This window comes from Urocitellus parryii, chromosome 2 (assembly GCF_045843805.1).
Source record: "Urocitellus parryii isolate mUroPar1 chromosome 2, mUroPar1.hap1, whole genome shotgun sequence".
NCBI lineage: Eukaryota > Metazoa > Chordata > Mammalia > Rodentia > Sciuridae > Urocitellus > Urocitellus parryii.
Window position 1 is genome coordinate 191,384,093 of NC_135532.1, and position 20,924 is coordinate 191,405,016.

At 36.3% G+C, this 20,924-nt stretch overlaps 1 protein-coding gene across 2 annotated transcripts in view; it reads right to left on the reverse strand.

Moving 5' to 3' along the window:
* The window catches only part of Cadm2 (cell adhesion molecule 2), a 1,008,689-nt gene extending 999,260 nt beyond the window's left edge, over window positions 1-9,429 (reverse strand). For both annotated transcript variants that reach the window (XM_026393992.2, XM_077795032.1), the window contains exon 1: window positions 8,751-9,429. In XM_026393992.2, coding sequence (XP_026249777.1) covers window positions 8,751-8,811 — 61 coding nt within the window. In that variant the 5' untranslated portion in view covers window positions 8,812-9,429. The remainder of the gene's footprint in view (window positions 1-8,750) is intronic.
* Between the last annotated feature and the right edge of the window lie 11,495 nt (window positions 9,430-20,924).

Sequence of the window (20,924 nt, forward strand, 5' to 3'; positions counted from 1 at the left end):
AAGCTGCACATGAGTAAAGGGAGACTAAAATGCTAATTAGATCCTCTCAGTGAAAGCTATAGAAAAGTTGATTCTTGAATTCTGAAGTTGGACACAGAATGGAACATTTGTATACAGAAGACTGAAGAGGAGAAAAAAAAAAGAGCTTGACATAAAAGCCCTTCAATAGATGATTTACACAATTCGTGAGAAAATAAATGAGCAAAATAAAAATATAACAGTGCAAGAATTCCAAACTTCCTGAAAGGGTTAAGTATGAGAACTGATTTCCTATTAGAAAGGGATTATGTAACAACAGAGGGAAATACTCAGCCTAGCATATGCTAATTTAGTCGGCTTTGCCAGGCGTTTCTCTGTGTGTTTGGCTGGCTGGCTGACTCACATTCCTTTCCTTCTCTTTTTGCCATTTTTATTGTGAGCCCAAGGAGGTGGAACTCTCAAAAAATGCAAAAATAATAAAAACAACTAAAACACACTGTACATGTTTAATCCTTGTGAAATATGAGGTATGCACCTTACAGGTTTCAAGGGAAAAACATCACATCTGTAAGCATACAGAAAATATCACTGTTTAACAAAACTCCCTTTCTTTAACTATCCTTCATTCCTCATTAATTTCTTTTAATGGGTGTTTCAGATCCATAGCATGGTCGGGAAATGGGGCTATTATATTCCTGGAGAGTATAAAGGAAACTGAGTTACTACTCAGATTTTAGCACACAAAATAGACTAGTAAAGAAATGACAAATAAAGCAGATTGCACATTTTTATTTTAAAATATAAATAACCAAATTTGTAACCAATTATTTCTCCTTTAAACCTAAGTCTGTAACTTGAGATTGAAAGCAGAGGGCATATTAAGTACAAGAATAAAGGGGAAGGTATAGATGTCATGGACCCCTTCCCCACCCACACACACACATACACCCAGGGGGAATATGAGACAAGCTAATTAAAAATATAAATTTGTTAAGAAAGTAAAAACATATTTTACACACTATAAATTTTAGGCCTTGATGTTTAAATAAGCATTGTGGGAGACACCTGCATTTTTAAATGTGAACAATTTTAGCCCAGAAGCTAAAAATATTTCTTTACAAGAACAAATTAATTGGCTTTATAAATTACACCAAATCAATATAACACTATACACTTAGCAGTCGGCAGCACATCCTTGTCAGGAAAGGTGCTTTCTCACTCTGTTCCCAAGGACAATTTTAGATAAACAATGTACCTTTACTGAAAATTCATCATCATAAAATATATAAAATTATTTGGGACTCATTTGACCTCCAAAAGGACTTTTGTTTTCTTCTAATATGAAATTGTTTGCACCATTTGATCACACTTAGCTTTAAGATTTTGTATTCCTCAGATTAAAAGAATGTCTATCTCTATTTTCTAAACCATCCCAAAGACATCAGTATCTAGTCCCTGGAATAATCTCTATGACTAGACATGGACTTCCTCCTCAGCATTGCAATAGCTGGAAGACAACTTAAATATTTAAGTGAAAACTATTTGCTGACTCAGAAAGTGTTATCCCCAATGTTTTATAATGACTGTCTTAATATTTACTTCAAAGACCTCTAAAATATTCTGTGAATAATTAGTGGCTAGCTCTTTATATAACAGATCTTACAACTTCAGTCCTGTACCTATTCAGGTAGCAGCAGGTTCTCATTCAGCTTCATAAGCACAAAAGATTCAGCATAAATGTTAAACTTCATTGCAGTTTCACAAATTGTAAACCTTGTGTGTGTTTTTAGGAGTAAGAGCTAATTATTGCCACAGTATTAAAAAGTTATGGAAAAAAATATTTGTTAACCTCATTAAAAGGTGAAAGAAAATAAAGACTACAAACAAAATAAACTTTTACTTTTTTCCTAGCAGTTCATTGTTAAAAGCTGCAAATTTTCATTACTCACAAAATTAATAAAGATATGCTTCAGTCGTAAAAATAATGACATATTTTAAGCACTATCTATGTGAATATTTATAGATAAGTCTGAGGAATGTTTCCTTTCTCAATAATTACATCTCTGATTTTGGCATTAATATTTAACTGATACCTAATTAAGCAGAATATTTACTTCCCTAATTTTTAAATAGACTACATACTTCTAAGATGAAAGCAGTTTTGTATCTGTTTAAGGAAACCCACTGAACACATTAACAGGAACAACTGGGCTCATTTCTTGAATAAAAATCAATATGCATAATACGTTCAATTATTTTGTTCTGTAGCAAATGGAATCAAACAAAACTACATTAGTTACTATTATCCAATAGTTTCTCTGTAGGCTATATCTAACATTGGGTCTATAGCTCTTAATTTTTTTAACAACTTTTTTAATGATTTTGTCCAATACTTTATATTATTTATAAAAGAAACATTCAATACTGATGTAACACAATACATATTCTACTTGTTAGCTCTAAACTAACTGAAATCAGGCTAAATAGTTCATTCCCATTTCTTTTAAAAATTCTGTATTCTCATAACCTAGGAAATGCTCTAATAAAAATGAGACCAAAAGGCTTAACTCCTTACTCACTAAAGGAAGAAAAGGATAATAGACTATTTCCCAGACCACCAGTTATTAGGATCCAACGTGTGTAAACAATTGTACAGAAATCCTATTTTAACTTTGCTATTCATCTTCATTAAACTGACCTGTGTTCCTGATCATTTGCCAGAAAATAAAATGTTGACTAATCATTTGATGAAAATGTTGATAATTTTATTAGATTTTTTTTTTTTTAACTTCTAAACAAAATGTATACTCTCTCTTTTGCTTTGTCATGAGCTACTGTGATTAGGAATACTCTGGCTATGGAAAGCTAAAGGATATTTTCCATCTACCACAAGCTAGGAAAAGACTTCCCATTTCACTCTCAAACCACATGACTGCTTTCCTGTGTTTGCCTGATGCTGCAGAGCACATTAGGCCTGAGATGCCATTTGCATCATCACACAGCAGGGGGCTTCAGCTGCCACAGCTCCAGGTTAATCCTCACCTACCTCTTTACACAATGAATTTGCAGAAGATGTCTTTTTTGATACTACAGAACTACACTCCAAAAATGCTTGACATTTTCAAATAAAATGTTGGCAATGAACTTGTCCTTTTAAATATTTTAGGTTGCATCACTAAATTTAAATTATGTTTTTCATTTTTTTTTAAGGAATGGGTTTATGTTATTTTCTAATATAAAATATTTGGAATTTTTAATCATGTAAAAGAAAAGAAAAAACATTGTTGGGAAAACATGTTAAGAATGACTGATAATTTAAGATATGATATTAAGGAATGACTAAATTCATTTAAAGATTATATATATATATATATATATATATATATATATATATATATATATATATATCTCCAGAGCTGTTTAGAGTATACTTTTCTTTATGAAAACTGTTTCATAAACAGTACATCCCTACAAAATATAATAATTCTTATATTCATGAGTTAACAAAGTAAGTATACTAATATATTATGAAGAGACTATTTAACTCTATTAAAACTAATTAGGCCATACATATTTTTCATTCCTACTGTATTTATATGTATCTAGTTGTAAAGTTTGGAGCTTGCCCTCAAGAAGCTTACATTTAGTAATCAATAGGTGCTAATACCTGTCCATTTGGAAAACAAAAACAAAAACAAAAACAAAAAAGGCTTCTGACCTCATCTTTTAAGTTTTGCTACCTTGGTTTGTGATTCTTTTTCTCTGCCTCCTCTACCTGCTCAGCCAGTTACTACAGAATGGGTGACTTTGCCAAAGAGCTTAATGAAGTATATTAAAATAAAGACTGTCTCAATAATGATCATAGAACATATGTCAGCATGATTAAATAAAACGTCAGTATGGTAGAGGTTATATTATTAATTTACACCCAAATCCTTCATAATAAATAAATTTAAGGTCTCAATTGTCAGTATCCCACTGGCTTCTTATGTTAAAGAGAAAACTGGTATCATTTGATGTTGATTCCAGGCCACTTTCAAATGCATGCTTAGGATGTCTTCCAACACTTTTGCATTTCCATTTTGCTCAGTAAGTGATTGAAATATTTTTTTTCCTTTGAGAAAAAAAAATGACACTGTCTTACTATTTAAATGCAAGACAAATAGTTTTCAAGTATCCGATCTTCTAGTGGAGGACACAGGAACAAGGCATCTCAGTTGATGCTTAGCTTTGTCACATTACGTTCCCAGAGTTCTAATTGTTGTAGAAATGGGAAACAAACAATAAGGTAAGCTTCCAAATCTTGGTACAAAATTAGTCCAGAAACTCCACATGATTTCAGGGGAGATTTTCTTAATTACTAATTGTCTGCTGTTTGTTTAAGTCATAGTCATTGGCTCTTATGCATAGATGCTGCTTTCCGAAGTTTCTGTTAATCAAAAAAAGGAGGAGTAAGTGAACCATATTCCAAGAACTTCATTCATCATAAGAAATGAAACAAGCTTGACAAGACAAAAATTATTACATGTAGAGAAAGGGTTCGAGAAAAGTGTTTTGGGGAAATATTAGTATTATTTTAAGTGTATGCAAATATACAGTATAATGTGTTTTCTAAAAATGCTTGGTAAGGCCCATGACACAAATGGAGGGACAAGTAATCTGTATCATCAGTTAAGCATTACTCTGAGGATCGTTGTTACTAAATATAACAAAATATTAATCAGAATATTCCCCTGGGGAGAAAAAAACAAGCTAAAATCTCAATATTTGTGTTGGATTTCTTTTCATATAAGACTAACTACAAAAAGGACATAAAGTTCTCAACAAAATCAGATCTTTATGCATGTCTGTTTCTATTATATTTTGCCCTTTCTTTTTTTCATTTTCCATGACTGTTGCCTGTGCTGCACAGGACCCTCTCCATTTTTGCAGTGCCCCCTCAGGCATGGAAAAGGATATGGCTTTAGCAGGGGTGAGCAATTGAACTGAATCAACTCTATAGCCAACAGGGGTCCTAGTTACAGGTGGCAAGCTTCTGCACTCCTCATTCTGGGAAAAAAAAAAAAAAGAAAAAGAAAAAAATTCATTTTTCTAATGTGTCCCTTACCCTTCCTCCAGATTTTTCTCTTTCTATATGTTAATCGACAATAAGAAAAGATTTCTTCACCCAATCAGGTTTTGTTATCTAAGTACTCTATGTTCCAAGTTATAGTTTGTTTAGAAACAAGTATTTGATCCAAAACACATGTTTATTTTCTATTTGTTTCCTAAAGACTCACCAAGACAAACTGGTAGGTGTTATAGAATAGAACTAAGCAAGCTTTTTTTTTTCTTTTCCTCCCTCATTTTATCCTTGACTTGATTCTCATCATTGACTTACCACTCCAGTATTGACAAACCAAAAATTAATTATACTTTCCAAAAAAGTGAAAAGAAAATGGTGACAATGTAAAACAAGTGAATTAAAACACAAAAACACAGAAAAGACCTGTTCAAATGAGTTTTGTCTCAAATCATCAAACTGCAAGAAAGGGAATAATATTACAGGGGATAAATAAATTGATTAGTATTACTTAACTAACACTATAGTGCTGATAAAGTAAAAAATAAGAAGCTATTGACTAACTCTAGTATTTGCCTAGTCATAATTACTAGCAGGCACAGCAGACTTCCCTAGCCAAAAATCAGCTGCTCACTACTTCCTTTACCAACCTATCCCTGCACAGAAAGAACTGCTAAGTATTTAATCTGTGTCCAGGAAATAAAGCCTTCATTTTACAACCCAACCAAGACCTAATAAAACAGTAGGGTGGTGGGAGAAACATAAATTTGAGCCCCAAAGCAATGTTTGTAGGCAAGACTCAGGCAAGGAAGGCATGAGCAATTTGTCTGAGCAAGAACCTACAATATCAACAAAGTGTGATGTGTCTGTGAGAGCAGTGTTTGATAAATGTGAGGCAGCTATAAACATGAGAAGACAATCCAATGGTGCTTTGCGCCCTCACTCCCCATCCCCGACTTTTTTTTACCCCTAAATCCTATTCTCTCTTTTGGTGTATTAATATGGCCTGATCTAGGATTCTCATAAGTGTATGTATATATATGTGTGTGTGTGTGTGTGTATGTATGTATGTGTGTGTATGTGTGTGTGTATATATATATATATATATATATATATATATATACATACATACATACATATATATATTTGGACTGGTGCTCTTTCCCTGGGTGCTGTATAGGACGCTTATTTACTTATTTATTTATTTGGACCTGATGCGGGTGCTGCTGCTGGTTGCAGTGGTGCATTTTCTCTGCCATACCCACACCCCTTCCGAGCCTCACCTCCCCCAGTGTGCTGTGAAAAGCAGCACTGTCTTAATCATTGCTTTACATACTCAATAAAAGAGACCCATGCCCTGAATGCCGGTGATGGAATCTCTCTGGACTGAGAAAGAGTAAATCCTCCTCCAGGCTGAGACAGAGGCACCAGCAGACAGTTATTTTGCAGTGCACTGAATAGACAATTCACAGGGAAATGTTAAAGGAAAGAGGAGGCGACCCCCAAGTGCAGTGCATGGCCCACATGCTCTATAATAAATAATCTCCTCGCACCAGCCCAGCAGTGTGTGCAATGACCGGCCAGGGCCAGCACACACAGATTGGCAGGGAAAACACATCCACCGGTGTCGAATTTTCATCGCAATCACCAAATTAACTGATTTCCCCACATCACACTCCCCCTACCAGGCGCAAGCCAGAGCGCGCGCGCACGAGCGCACGCGCACAGACAGACAGACAGACACACACACACACACATACACCACACACACACACACACACACACACACACAGAGCAGAGAAATGTAAGTTACTGAGAGGTGAACTAGGGTCTCTGGGAGGATGTTTTAGCACGGATTAGAAATCCAAGTAATGTGTCAGCCACCTGGGGTACTTGTGCGAGGGCGGGGGTGTGAATGGTGGGAAATGGGACGTGGCAGCGTAGGAAGGAAGAATGTGCTGTCTGCCTTCTCAGAGATTCTGGCACATGACATCTGAAATTTATATCCAATGTAAAATACCTACAAAATATTCTAGGAAAGATCTCTGCAAGGTCAGTTAATTAATTCAGGAATATTCTTCCCATCACTTCTTTCACATTCATAAATATGCACAAATAAAATAAGGTCCCCAGTCTATATCCCAGAGGAGGGGAGGAGAAAGGATGCATTCCAAGAACTTGCTGAAAGATGGTTCATTGACCTCATTTAAATCCTCCAAAGGCCGATTGGGTTTTTCAAGCCTGTAGGTCTATGTATGTCTTACTTTCATATCCCTTTACCCGGGGACAAATAAATTTGACCAACTTATCTTTTTCCACAAATACCTAAATGATGACAGAGGGTTAGAGTTGGGCAAATATTGATCAATAAATCAAGAATCACCTGGCTTAAAAAATTCTATCGACAATTATTTCACATCTATCCTATATCTCACACTCAAGCCACATCCCCATACTACTCTTTTCAAAGCAACAATCTTCCGCCTTACAGCCCCTATCCACCCAGCCCTAGCACGCCGCCTCTGCCTCCTCCACCACCCAAAACTGCCCTTCCCCAAGCACTCCTACTCCATGCATTGCCATTTATTTCATAATCAGCATCGTCTTCCCATTCTGTGCCGTCCCTCCCTCCCTCTTCCAAAAGAGAGGGTCTGGTGAAAAGTGAACCCCGATTCCCTAGCCACTCTGCATCTAAACCCATTGATTTGCATAATAACACTGTTTTGTGCAGTTTCCCTCCACTGCGGTCACAGGGGCTCTTACATTTCACGTGAAAGGATAATATTAATTACTGAAAGAAGGGGCAGAGAGAGGATGGAGAGGTTAAAAAAAAAAAAATCTAAGCAAAAATCCCTTAGCAGTAAAGTAACTGCTAGGGAGTACATATTTTTGTGCTTAATTTTTTTTTAAACGACACAAACTGAATAATAAAAAGTCGATGGGTTGATAAAGTGGGCTTGGGGTCTTGTAATTTTTCCCTTCTCTTCCTCTTTTAAAATTTTTGCTTCCTTTTCTTTCTGTCTTTCTTTCCTTCTTTTCTTTTTTTCTTTCTTTCTTTTCTTATTCTCTGTGCTTAAACCTCAGACAGTCTCCCCTCTCTTCCTAGGTGAATGACACGTCTCACAACACATTTTCCCCCCGGGGATGTTATTGCAATGCACACGGTGCCGCCGCTGCTGCTGTTCTCGCAGTCTCGGTATCTCGCTCCCAGGCTCTCACACACTTTTTAAAGACACACCGATATGATGCTGGTGGGATGAAGAGGAAAGGGAAAGGCGACCCGAAAAGGGGGAGGTTAAAGAGATGACAAGAGATGGAGAGGGTCGGTCAAGAGCGTGATGTGGGAGGTGGCTGGTGGGGGTTGGTGGGAGGATGGAATGTTGAGAGAGGCACAAGTTGCCAGCCAAAAGGCGTGGGAGGGAGGATACCGGCGGGGATGGAGTGAGATGAAGGAAGCTCAGGTGAATGAAAAGGCGAAAGGTGCCGCGAAAGGGGCTGACTGCTGGGAAAGCAGGGCTGAGCCAGCGCTTGAAATTCTAGGGGCTGGTGCAAACTGCCACTGCCCCCTGCCGCACCAGGGAGTAGGGGGAGGGGGTGGAAATCGCCGGGGACTGGGCGACTGGAAGGGAAGAGTGGAAATATGGGGTGGAATGGGGATGATGGGGAATGGGCGTGAAGTTGATGCTCCCCGCGGCGGGGCGGGGATTACCTTGTAGCAGGAGCCCGCAGACACTGTAGAAGCGGAGAACGGCGCTGCGTTTCCAAATCATGGTCCCTTCACTAAGGGTCTGGGGAAGGAACGAGGGGGCAAGGAGATGCTGGTGAGCAGGGCACACAAGTGCAGGGCTCCTCTTATGTCCTCCTCCCGTCGCCCGCCGGACCCACGGTCCCTGCCGCTGCGGTGTTCGAACCCGCGGACGCGGATCGGCGGCAGCAGAAGCGGTAGCGGCAAAGCACCCGCAAATAGGATTTTGGTGGGTGAAATAGTTTCTTCTCCTCTTCCTTCTCCTGCTAGTGGTGCAGACGCGACAACCGTTCAGCCGGGCACGGGTTTGGAGCTTGCCTTCCTCTCAGAGCGCTCAGCAAGTCCCAGAGCTCGCCGGGGCTGCCCAAGCAGGTGGTGCAAGGATGCCGGGGTGTAGGAGAAGGTGCGGGCGAGGGCTGCAAGGAGTGGGTAGGTCACAGAGGGGAGGGGTGGGGAAAAGGGGAGCAAGCAAGCAGCACCGCCGCTCGCGCTTAGGATGTCTCAGGGTCCTGGGGAGAAGAGGTGGCAGCTGTGAAAGCAGCTCTAGTGGCGGTAGCGGCGGCGGCGGCGGCGGCGGCTCCCGGATGCTCAGGCTGCAGCAGCAGCAGCACTGGCGGCGGCGGCGGCGGCGGCGGTGGCAGCAGCGGCGGCGGCAGCTCTACCAAGCACCAGACACAAGGGCAAGCTCAGCGCGGCAGAGGCCCCGCCCCCACCCTGGCCAGGATTAGACACCGCCCCCCGACCAATCGGAACACATCCGCCCACTAGACTTGGCCAATGAGAGAAAAAGATGGGTGGAGACAAGCGCCGGGAAAAACAAACAGGCTTCTCAAGGACCCTTCGGGCAGGAAGAAGTGAAGCCCCCTTTCACGCACTCAGGTCTAGTCTCATCTCCTTGGAGTTGCTTAATCATAACTTGCAGGGAAACAGCCGCCTTTATGAAACAGTTCTGTGCACTCGGAAAGGGTTCAGCCAATCGCCACCGCGAGAGGGCGGGGTTAGCCGTGTCCCCGCAGGTCTGGAATCCGAGGTGCCTGGTCTCTAGGTCCTGGGTGCGAAGTTCTTATGCGCAATTTGGACTCCTAAAGCAGATGGTGGCTGCACCTGCCCACTCACCAGCTGCAGTAGCAATCTTTGACGCTCCAAACAGCAAAAGGGAAAGATTGCAGAGGGCGTGGGAGAGGCTAAGTATAGGGACGAAACACCTACCTGCTTACAAAAACTTGTGTGGCAGAGAAGAATTAGAAATGAAGGAAATTAATTTTCTGTTGTTGCTCTTCAAATTTTTAACTTAATCTAGGAGTAAATCTCGGCTGAGTCTGGTGGGTCATAGTATTATAGTCACTGGGATCAGGCACACCCAGGTTGAAATCCCATAGTCATCACTTCTTGTTTTACGTTTGTGATATACTTCAATATTTAAATCAGAAGCCTCCTCAACTGTAAACTGGGGATAATAATAGTGCTTAAATCTTAAAAGTTGTAAGGAGTGAGAAGGCAAACATGTTGGTACAGGGCTGCACGACATGTAAGTGCTTTATAAATGGTAGTGCTAGCTGTGAAGTTGGATTTTTCTAATCCAGGATAGAATAACATTTTAGCAAGCCTCTTTAAAGTTGTAACCATAGCCTTAGGAAGTAGGAGAAGTAGGACTTTACTTTTTTCATGGATGCAACCAAGAGTGGTCATAGAAAGAGACTAGTGAAGCTGGAAAGAACCACTACTATAAATCAGCACCCAGAAATGTGCCCCTTAAGAAGAGGAGATATTTATAAATGAGTAACACATAAATTAATCAGAAGTTGTGTTTGTAAATGAGATTAATTCCCATGTTTTTCCCTATGACCAGTTTTTAATTGAACCAAATTAGCAGATGATGGACTGTTTCAGTAGTGTTAAATCAGTCACACCATAACTAAAGTCTGCTTTGTTTGAGAGACTACACAATAGAAACCTGCAAGCAAAAAGACAGAGGGAAAGATGAGAGGCAGCATCAATATTGATGCCCTTCACTCTTTCCCATTTGTTGCTTACTTTGCCACAACCTTTTACAAATTCAACCCTTGACTTTTAACTAATGACCCATTCATTTTTCTGCCCACCTTTCTCCCCAGGTTCTCAAAATTAAGGAGCAGAATGTCCATAATAAAACTGCAAACAGGCTCTAAAAGAAAGAGGATGTGTGAATAACCTTGTTATTGTGGGAGGTAGTTGCCTACTGTGAATTTCACCTGTTAGGAAAGTCAGTAAGTCCAAGTATACTCCTATCATTTAAACTATTGTGAGCATCAATGATGAAATTCTAATAATATTGACTCTTGCTTGGGTTTTGTGTTAGGAAGAATATAATAAAGGGAAATGCCAAAAAAATATTGTTTTTTAAAATTGAAATGGAAGTTAGGGTTCCTGGGTTCTAGTGTACATTCTGTTACTAGTTGTGTAATTTGGGGTATGCATTCAACTTCCCTGACCTTCAGTGTCCTCAAGTATATGAAGTAGATATTTTCATCATTCCTAAAGTCACCCTCAGTTTTTAAAAAATTGATTGTTTAAAAACTGTTATATTTAAGAAAATGTACCATTCCAAACATGAATATTTCATCACTTGTGATCAATACTCTGAAACTGACCATGTTTTATGTTTTGTTGAGAGTAGTGAAGATTTCTACCCTGACTGAAATAGGTTCTAGCCTTGCTGCTTGCTATGTGGGCCTCAGGATAACAGCTCTGGTCCAACCTGGGAATTCACTGGAACTACAGACTCCCAGCTGCTACACAATACCTACTGAAACAGAACCTTCATTGTAATAAGATCTCCTCCAAAGTTTGAGAAGCATTGGTGTTTAACACTGTTTTGCCACATGCCCATTTCCAGGGAGAATTTTAATGAGTGTTCTATGAAACAAAGAAAGCTAAAGGCCCAAAGAATTTTTTTTTTTAAGTAAATTACTGTTTGCAGGAACCCCATGGACCACTTCTCATCAAAACACAAAAGTAACTCTTTTGTAAATAATAGATCACATTGATTATTTTAATAGATAATTTTTTAAAGGTTGAAAGTTTGATATTGTCATAGGCTTTCATCTGAAAAAAGTACTTTAACCCATAGACTAAGGAACTGGAAGAGTTTTCACTTATTCCAGTCCCAGGAGAAAAATAATCAAAATATGGGTTCTACTATTTTGAAAAATAATATCATCTTTGTGTTATAAAGAATATAATAAGTGGAAATGCCAAAAAAATATTGTTTTTTTAAAATTGAAATGGAAGTTAGGGTTCCTGGGTTCTAGTGCACATTCTGTTTCTAGTTGTACAAAGAATGGATATCCATTTTATAAGTAGTATATCTTTCTCAATTAAAAATTAAGTTCTCAATGGATCCAAGATTTTCAACATTTGTAAAAAAATATGGTTTGCCAAAATGTTATAGAATTATATAAATAAGTTTATTTCTAAAGGATATAACAATTCCTAGAATACAATTAAACATCTTTAAATATATTCTTTTCATAGATTTAGGTCATTATTGTCAACATATATCATCATTGTGACAGTTAATGTACAAATTAACTGATCTCTTATGAATCATTAGACAGTGAAATAATTTTATAAATTGCCAAAAGATGGCATCTATCCATGTTTCCCTATATGCAGTAGTCTTAAATATTAAACCATTTGGAAAATTTTCTTTACTTTCTTTATAATTAAGCATAGTATTTTCTTTTTTTCTTCATGGAAGAAATAAATTTAAATATTTAATTTTGTGTTTTAAAATAAATTTAAAAAAGAGAGAGAAACCAAAATTTTAAATACCAGTTATTCATTTAGTACCCTTATTGTTATATAAAGATAGTTATTTAACTTTTTCCCAGGTTGAATATGATGATCCTCTTTATTTATACTGTCACAGAATTATATGGCAACTGCTTTGTCTCTTAGTGGTACCATGGGTATTATAATTCTTTTAAGATAGTTATCACAGATGAGGGCACACTTAGCTTGTACTTTATGAATATTTGTACAACAATTTGAAGGGACTGGGATTTATCATGACTGAAATACTTATGTGTCTTACTGGAAACAAAGCAAATTATTTATAAATTTATTTGTAGTAAAAGTTATTAAAATGATAATGGAAAATATGAGGTGTCACTTTTGTCTGATGGCTAAATTTCCTGAGATTTGACATGGTTAGAACATTTTTATTTTTCTTTTGAATATTAAATTTAGGTGAAGTGCTTATATATTTAAATATAAAGTCATTATACATCCCCAGGACTAAAAATCTAAAAAATCAATGCTAAATTGACTCTCATAGCAAATTGACTCATAGTAAATTGACCTAGAAAAAGAAATTTCATGGCCTGGTGAAAATGTAGACCATTGTGGAAGAAAATTAGCTTATTGAATAGTGGAAACATTGATTGTCATTCTCTTTCTCTCCAGCATTTTACATGTGATGTCAGCTGCTAGTGTTGCAGAGAAGTTAAGACTTCATAGGTACAGTATATATTTGTATATATTTTATATAGAATAATGTATGGCATATACTATTATTAATATACAGGGTATATATGTGATAGGTATGATAGATTAAAACAATTTTAGTTTCCTTTAAATGCCCTTTAACTTAGCATTGTGGTACTGTTTACAAGACAGTGTCCTCCTTCAGAATTATGACCTATTATTTTACACCACATCACCCCAAATGTCGTATTGCTAAAGTTTGAACTAATGTTGATGACAGTATTTAAAATTGATGAAAAGAAGTTTACAAATATTAAGAAATTTGCAACCTCAATATGGGCTGTTTCTACATTTTCAAATAAACATCAAGTAGCAATATAACCGACATCTCTCTATTCTCTCATTTTAAAATTTATCATCACAATATGCATAGTGAAGATGATCTAGTGATCTTATGCAGAATAACTTTTATCTCTACAATAATTGAATCTAAATGATCTAAGATATGTGGCGTTCACATAACTTCTTAAACTCATTGACAGGGAAAATAGCTTTCTCCGGCCCCCAACCTCCAACACACACCAAACAAGCAAATATTCACCCTACTTTACAGAGGACAAAATGATCCTGAATTTTACCATACAATTTGTAAAACAGACATTTTCGCAAATGACCTGTTATATCTTGAAGATCATTCTTAACCCTTGGGCATAATTATATTACAAATGGGATAAAAACAAAATGAAGCCAATGAATAAGCAAAGACAATGTCCCTATATCCATTTAAGTCAACTTCATGACTGACACATGATTTTCTGCATGTAACTTTCTTTACCTGGAACACTCTCATTTGAGATCATCATCTTTGCACTCTGATCTATCAAAGAGTCTTTTCAGTGTTGACATTATCAGTGAGACATTTACTAATGACACTTTTGCTCTCCATTCCCTCCCTTATCTAGACTATCTTTATGAGTCCAGTTTCATTTTTTGTCATGCACTGTATAAACCTGAACTTATTTAAATCATGTGTTGGCATGTGTATAGGGTTTTTTTTCTTCTCACAAGTGGCAATACAAGTTGTAAGAATGCGGGGACTTTGGCTTGTTGAGTGGCATTTAAGCAACTAAAAAATAACTGAAACATAGTAATCACTCAATATGTGTTCGAAGAAGAAATGAGTGTATCCATGCAAATCTGGTTTAACTTGTACACATTGAGATTCCTTTGTCTTTTCTCTTGTGTCTTCTAAGACATCATTTCCTTAAATAATTCTAAGCATTATAAAGTGAATCTACTTAAAATAACAAATTCCACTTATATGTTTATTTATAGGAGAAATCCATATGGTTTAATAAAAATACAGACTTCATAAGAATAAATAAAATAGACATTCAATAAAAATATTTTAGTGACTCCATCTCTCAAATACAATCACCCCTGACTATATTTTTACTGTTCTTGATTTTTAAAGCAACAAGTAATTTGTAGTAACTAGATAAAAATAACTTCAGAGTTTTTTAAATGTGCATATTTTAGTGTGCTAGTGAGTATTTTTAGTGTAAATACATTTATTCCCTTGTTTTAGAAGAATTTTTATGTTTTCATTACTAGTTAACAGAATTTTATTAGAAATATTACAGAATACTTCTAAGAGATAAGGGAGGCCAGAATAGTAATAATGAATTCAACTTAGGACCCTATTTTGACCTATATTTATAAATAAAAAGAACTGCATTGGTAATTAACATAGCTGAGATAGAGGAGTTATAAACAAATCATGATTTTACTTGATTCTTGATGAATATATGGTAAATTAAGTTACCTTAAAATGCCATTATTATACCAGCCAATTTGATCTACATCTCTAAGGAACTTCCAATGTGTTCCTTAATAAAATAAAAAGAAAACAATAAAAATAATAAAGCACCCTTCATTACCAAATCAATAATTACTAAAAGGACTGCAGAGAATAAGAGGAAGTGAATCTGGAAAATAATACATGAGTTGTATAGTGAAGCTTAAAGTAGACATATTTATATAGTTTCATTTATGACACTGCTCTAGAGCTATGCTGCTCACTAGGAAAACACTAAATGTGAGTGGCTGTTTAAATTTCAATTTAAATTAATTAAAATTAAGTTACATAAAATTATGTCATGTTAATATAATCTTAAGTGTTAAATAGCCACAAGTGACTAGTGACTATTATATTGAACAGCACAAATAGAGAATATTTTCATAATCACAGAAACTTCTACTGGACAGCTATATCCTCAGAAACAGTCTGTATTAGTCTGGTTCTCCAGAAAAAAAAAAAAATGCTTCTTTCTTATCCACATTTCCACTTTCCACAGTATTGGTTACCCACAATCAGCTATAGTCCAAAATACAAAATGGTAAATTTAAGAAATAAACAATCCATACATTGTAAACACCTTTTAATATAGTATATTGTTCTATTTTATTATTTTTTATTGTTTTGAATCTCTTACTATGTCTTATTTATAGAAGAAACTTCATCATACACATGTATATACAAAGAAATCAGTATATAGAGAATTCAGTATTACTATTAGCTTCTGTTTGGGGTCTTAGAGCATATATTCTGTGGAGAAGGGGCAATGATGTGTAATTTCATGAATAAATTTATTATAAGGAATTGACTTGAATGATTATGGAGGGCAAGAAGTCCCAAGATCTTCAGACAGGAAACTAAGGATCCTCTCTGATAGATTATTTTATGTGTCAATTTCACTGATAAACAGGTGCCCAGGTAATTCGGCAACACATTACTTTGGGGTGTCTGAGAAGGTATTTCTGGAAGAGTTTTGAATTTGATTCCATAGACCTTGTAAAGAAGATCCATCCTGGGGCTGGGGATGTGGCTCAAGCGGTTGCACGCTCGCCTGGGATGCGTGCAGCCCGGGTTCGATCCTCAGCATCACATACAAACAAAGATGTTGTGTCCACTGAAAACTAAAAAATAAGTATTAAAAATTCTCTCTCTCTCTCTCTAAAAAAAAAAAAAAAAAAAAAAAGATCCATCCTCACAAATGTAGGCGGGTATCCTCCTATCTGATGAGGGTTTAAATAGAATAAAAAGGTGAAGGAAGGCAAATTCCCTCTCTCTCTTCCTGAGCTGTGGCATCCATTCCTGGCTTACAGATATTGGAATTTACTCCTGGTTCTTGGCTTTTGGGTTCAGAGACTTAACACTAGAGACTCCATCTCCTTGCCACTTTGTTGATTTTCAGACCTCCAGAGTCACTGAATTAAAAACCAGCATTCTTGTTTGTTGGTGCATCAGCTTGCAGATGGCAGACGGCAGGACTTCTTAGCCTCCATAATCACGTGAGGCAGTTCCCATAATAAATCTCCCCTTGATTCCATTTCTCTTGAGAAACCTAATGTATAGTTCACATCTAAGTCCCAAGGCAGAACAAAGATTGATGTCCTGGCTCAAAAATTGTCAGGCAAAGAGAATTCTTTCTTAGTTAGCCTTTTATTCTATTCAGGTTTTTAATAGGTTGGATGAACCTCACTCACACTAGATAGGCAAGCTGCTTTACTCAGCCTATTGATTTCAATACCAATCTCTTCCAGAAACACCTTCACAGACACACCCAGAAACAACAACTAACCAAATATCTGGGTACCCTGTGGCCCAGTCAAGTTGACAGAAATTATTACTTGCTTCATCTGATAAGAATTCATCACTGCTGTGGTATTTTCACAATATTAGGTCAAAATCCAGACATTAAGATTCAGAAGAAATAAGATTTAATAAGTATATGTATGTGCGCGTGCGTGCACACGCACATGTGGTCTCTTTGAGTGTGTATTTCTATAGCTCTACCTTCTCACACAACACTGATAGGAAAACCATTCATTCTCTTCAGGATTGAAGAAGAAAACTGCCTTACCTGATCATCATCTTTCAGTATGGTCCGTTAATATAACAAAAGATGAATATGTATTAATCTAAATGCTTTGGTTTCTAGTGACATAAATCCAAACTCCCAAAGAAACAAAGAGAGTCAAGAAATTCTGATTTATTCCATACTTATATTGAAGTGTTCCAAAGAAGAGAGGTGAGCTATTTCTTTCTTGTTTAGAATATTTCTATTCTACCCTGGAATAATTTAGAAACAGTTCATCTTTGATTCTATGCCCATCCTTCAATTGCTCACTGGATAAGATTGGCTAGTGATAGAAACTGTGCAGATTTTTAATTACATTATCCCACCAGATGGGGAGGGGACAATTTCTAAAAGGAAAAGATGATGGACAAAATGTAACAGATGTTTACTACAGAATACAATACAATAATAGATTGTGATACAAGGGACATTTATATTGACAAGAATGTTATTTTGTTACCCATGATAATTAGAATTAAAGTGGTAAATGACAAACTTTAGTGCTTCATATAACACAACAGGATTGCAATAAATAGTTATAGAAAATAAACAAACTGCAGCAATATAGTTCCTCACTATTGACAAAATTTAGGAAAGAATTATCCTCACATTTTTATAGAACCAAAAGACTACTTATCTGCTTTTCTATGGTAGCTCATATTTGTTTATTTAAGTGTGCTATGGTTTAGATATTAGGTGTCCCCAAAAAACTCCTGTGTTAATGTAGGAATATTTGAAGTTGAGTAGATTAGATTGTGAGAGTTGTAACTTAATCAGTCCATAGTTGTTTGGATGGACTGAGTAGTAGATGTAGGCAGATGAGGCATGGCTGGAGGAGGTGGGTAACTGGAGGCTCACCCAGAAGGGAGCATATGCCCTGCTGTCCCTTCTCTCTCTCAATGCTGTCTAGATGCCATAAACTCTTTTGCTTGCCTTTCTGCCAAGATTTTCTGCCTGATTTTGGGCTCAGAGTGATGGAGTTGGCCTACCACCATGGACTGAACCTCTGATACTATAAGCCAAAATAAACTTTCCCTCCTATAAATAGTTACAGATTTATATGTATTATATAATATATTATATAATACATATAATATTTCTTGGAATTTAGACACCAATTTAAAGCTGGGTGAAACAGAGCTTCTATGCTATACAAGATTGCTTATAGAGAAAATACAAAGCTCAGGAAGGCAAGATGATATATACTCTATATCCATGGAGTTTTACACACCAGAGTATAAGTAGAATACCCAGGATTCTGAAACTTGCAATCAGAGAAAAGGAAATACAGACCTCAAGAGACAAAAACAGGTTCTGAGCAATGTGAAAACAGAAATATGGGGAATACAATAATTACAAATAGATTCCAGGTTCAGGGAAAAAGCACAGGAACTTGATATTGAAGCAAATAAATTTTGTGTATGGATTCCTAGTCTGCTTCTTGTTCAGAGAAACAGAAAAAAAATTAGAATTTTGGTGATGTTGGTCTCTTGGGTGAGAAATACAGTTTGGGATCCTATAAACTGTAAAGCCATGCTTAAATTCTGATTGCAGTTGTTTTGTTTTGTGATTAAGCTGAATGAATGTGTATAGATTATTTTAACCAAACACCTTCATAGAATAAAATGATACAGTATATTACAAGATATACATAAAGAGGTTAATGATTTGTCTAGAGTCACAATGCATTTTAAATTGAAAGAGAATAATAGAAAAAGATGTTTCTTGATGCATAGCCAAATGCTGAAGATGGCATGTTTCCATAGCAGCATTGTTGTAGGAGTCCTGTTGGGTATTGTTGATTCAATGGATAGTTTTGGCAAAAATGGTAAATTACCTTCCTCCAAGAATGTCTCTATTATATGAAATCCATGTGGAAATAGAAACATGATATATAGGTTACACCAATATATTTAGACTTTATAAAATTGTTCAGTCTAAAATTGTTTCATTTATAATCAAGTTTATTTGACTATCTCATAAGAATAAAGTCATGGGGATCTCTACAGTTGGTAATGAATTAGACACTAGTTCAGTAAGTCCTCTATGGGGAAGGTGGAAGAGTTCTAATATTTATTGTGTGATTTTTTTTAATTTAAGATGCTTTTTTTATCTCCACATGTAATTCTCAGTCCTATTTATAATTTTCACTAGTATTTTGTAAACAAAGAATCTAAACTAGGAACATATAAATAATGTGATGAAGATGCAAATGCAGTTAATACTAGAATAATTTTACTTTAAATGTTGGGTATCTCTTCTTGTTTTTCTTCTTTAGGAAACCCAAGAAAAGAGAGATGCAGGAGCCTTGTTACTACAGAATATGCTTTATTCCACCTATGCCAAGACCATGATGTGGAAATTCTACTGGGAAAAAAATCAGCACCATGATCAGATCCCTACTCCCCTAAAAGACAATAGTAGTAGTAGTTATAGTAGTAGTAGTAGTAGTAGTAATAATAATAATAATAATAATAATAATAATAATACCTGAATCCTTGTGGAAGAAATAAATAGGAAAGTCAGAATAGAAGTTGCTAGAACATTAGGGTAACACTTTGCCTTATGTACATTAAAATGTCTGGATATCCATTTCATATAGAGAAAATCAGCTCTATTTTTGAATGATTTCTTAGATGTCTCTTAAGACTTCCTAAGAAAAAGTTTCCGCAGGTCTTTCATGCAAAAGGTTTCTGTACTTAAAACATATTTACAGAAATGGCATTATCAAATATCATTTGAAAATGTCAATGCCTTTCCTTAGACACACAAGGCTTCTATATTTTTCATTTTCCCACTTGTCCTCCTATTATTTCTATAGTACATATTATCCTTCCAACTCATAAACCAGGTTCCATGCTTTCATTATTGGTCTGAATTCCAAAAACCCTACAGGGATTTTATCCCTATGACATACTCTACTTTGCATGACTTAAAGAATGAAATAAAACAAATTTTCTCTTATTCTTGTGGACCTTAAAAAGCATCCTTTAGTGATAATTAAATGTCCTTTTATTGTTAATAATTACATAAATAATTAGCAGAGCACATATTTAACCAAAAAAAATTTACAATTTTTGTGTATATGCTGCCAAAGAGAGTACCCAAAAATTTTTCTATGGAGATGGCCACCTTTGCTAAAAGCCACAGCCAAGTAATATGATTCATGGCACTTTTGGTTGTAAGGTGACCAGCTAGCCATTGAGATGATATGATTATGTTAAGATTTGCATTCATATGGATATTGGACTCCTGCTGTTCACCTTGGCCTGCTAGGAGAGTTCCCATTGGTTGGGGATGTACAGTAGGAGGGAATTCTGGGGGAGGAATTTGTGCCCGGTTCTGAGAGAACGCTGTGGAGTGTGTGGACCGGCTTCTTCCCAGAGGTGTAGGGGGTATTGGCGGCATTTTCAAAAATAAAGTTTGTTCCTGCTTGAGTGGCTCATGATTTTGTGCCCAGCCAGACTGCGGCACACCTTCACTTTTTCAATATGAATAAAACAGTACCATTCAATGAAACTTAGTATGTAAAACATGTTTATTAGTTTCTATTTAAAAATGGGCTGTTACTTTCCCATGTTGGCATAATTCTGCACAAGACTGATCACATTGTTCTCTAGATTCTGAGATACACTGATTTAAATGAGAGTGAATTTTGCTTACAGCTACCATGTGTTTTAGAAGAAATAGCCTGTAGCTAAAGTTGACTTTTCTGCTGGTTTTATATATAGAAGAAATTGTAAAGTTA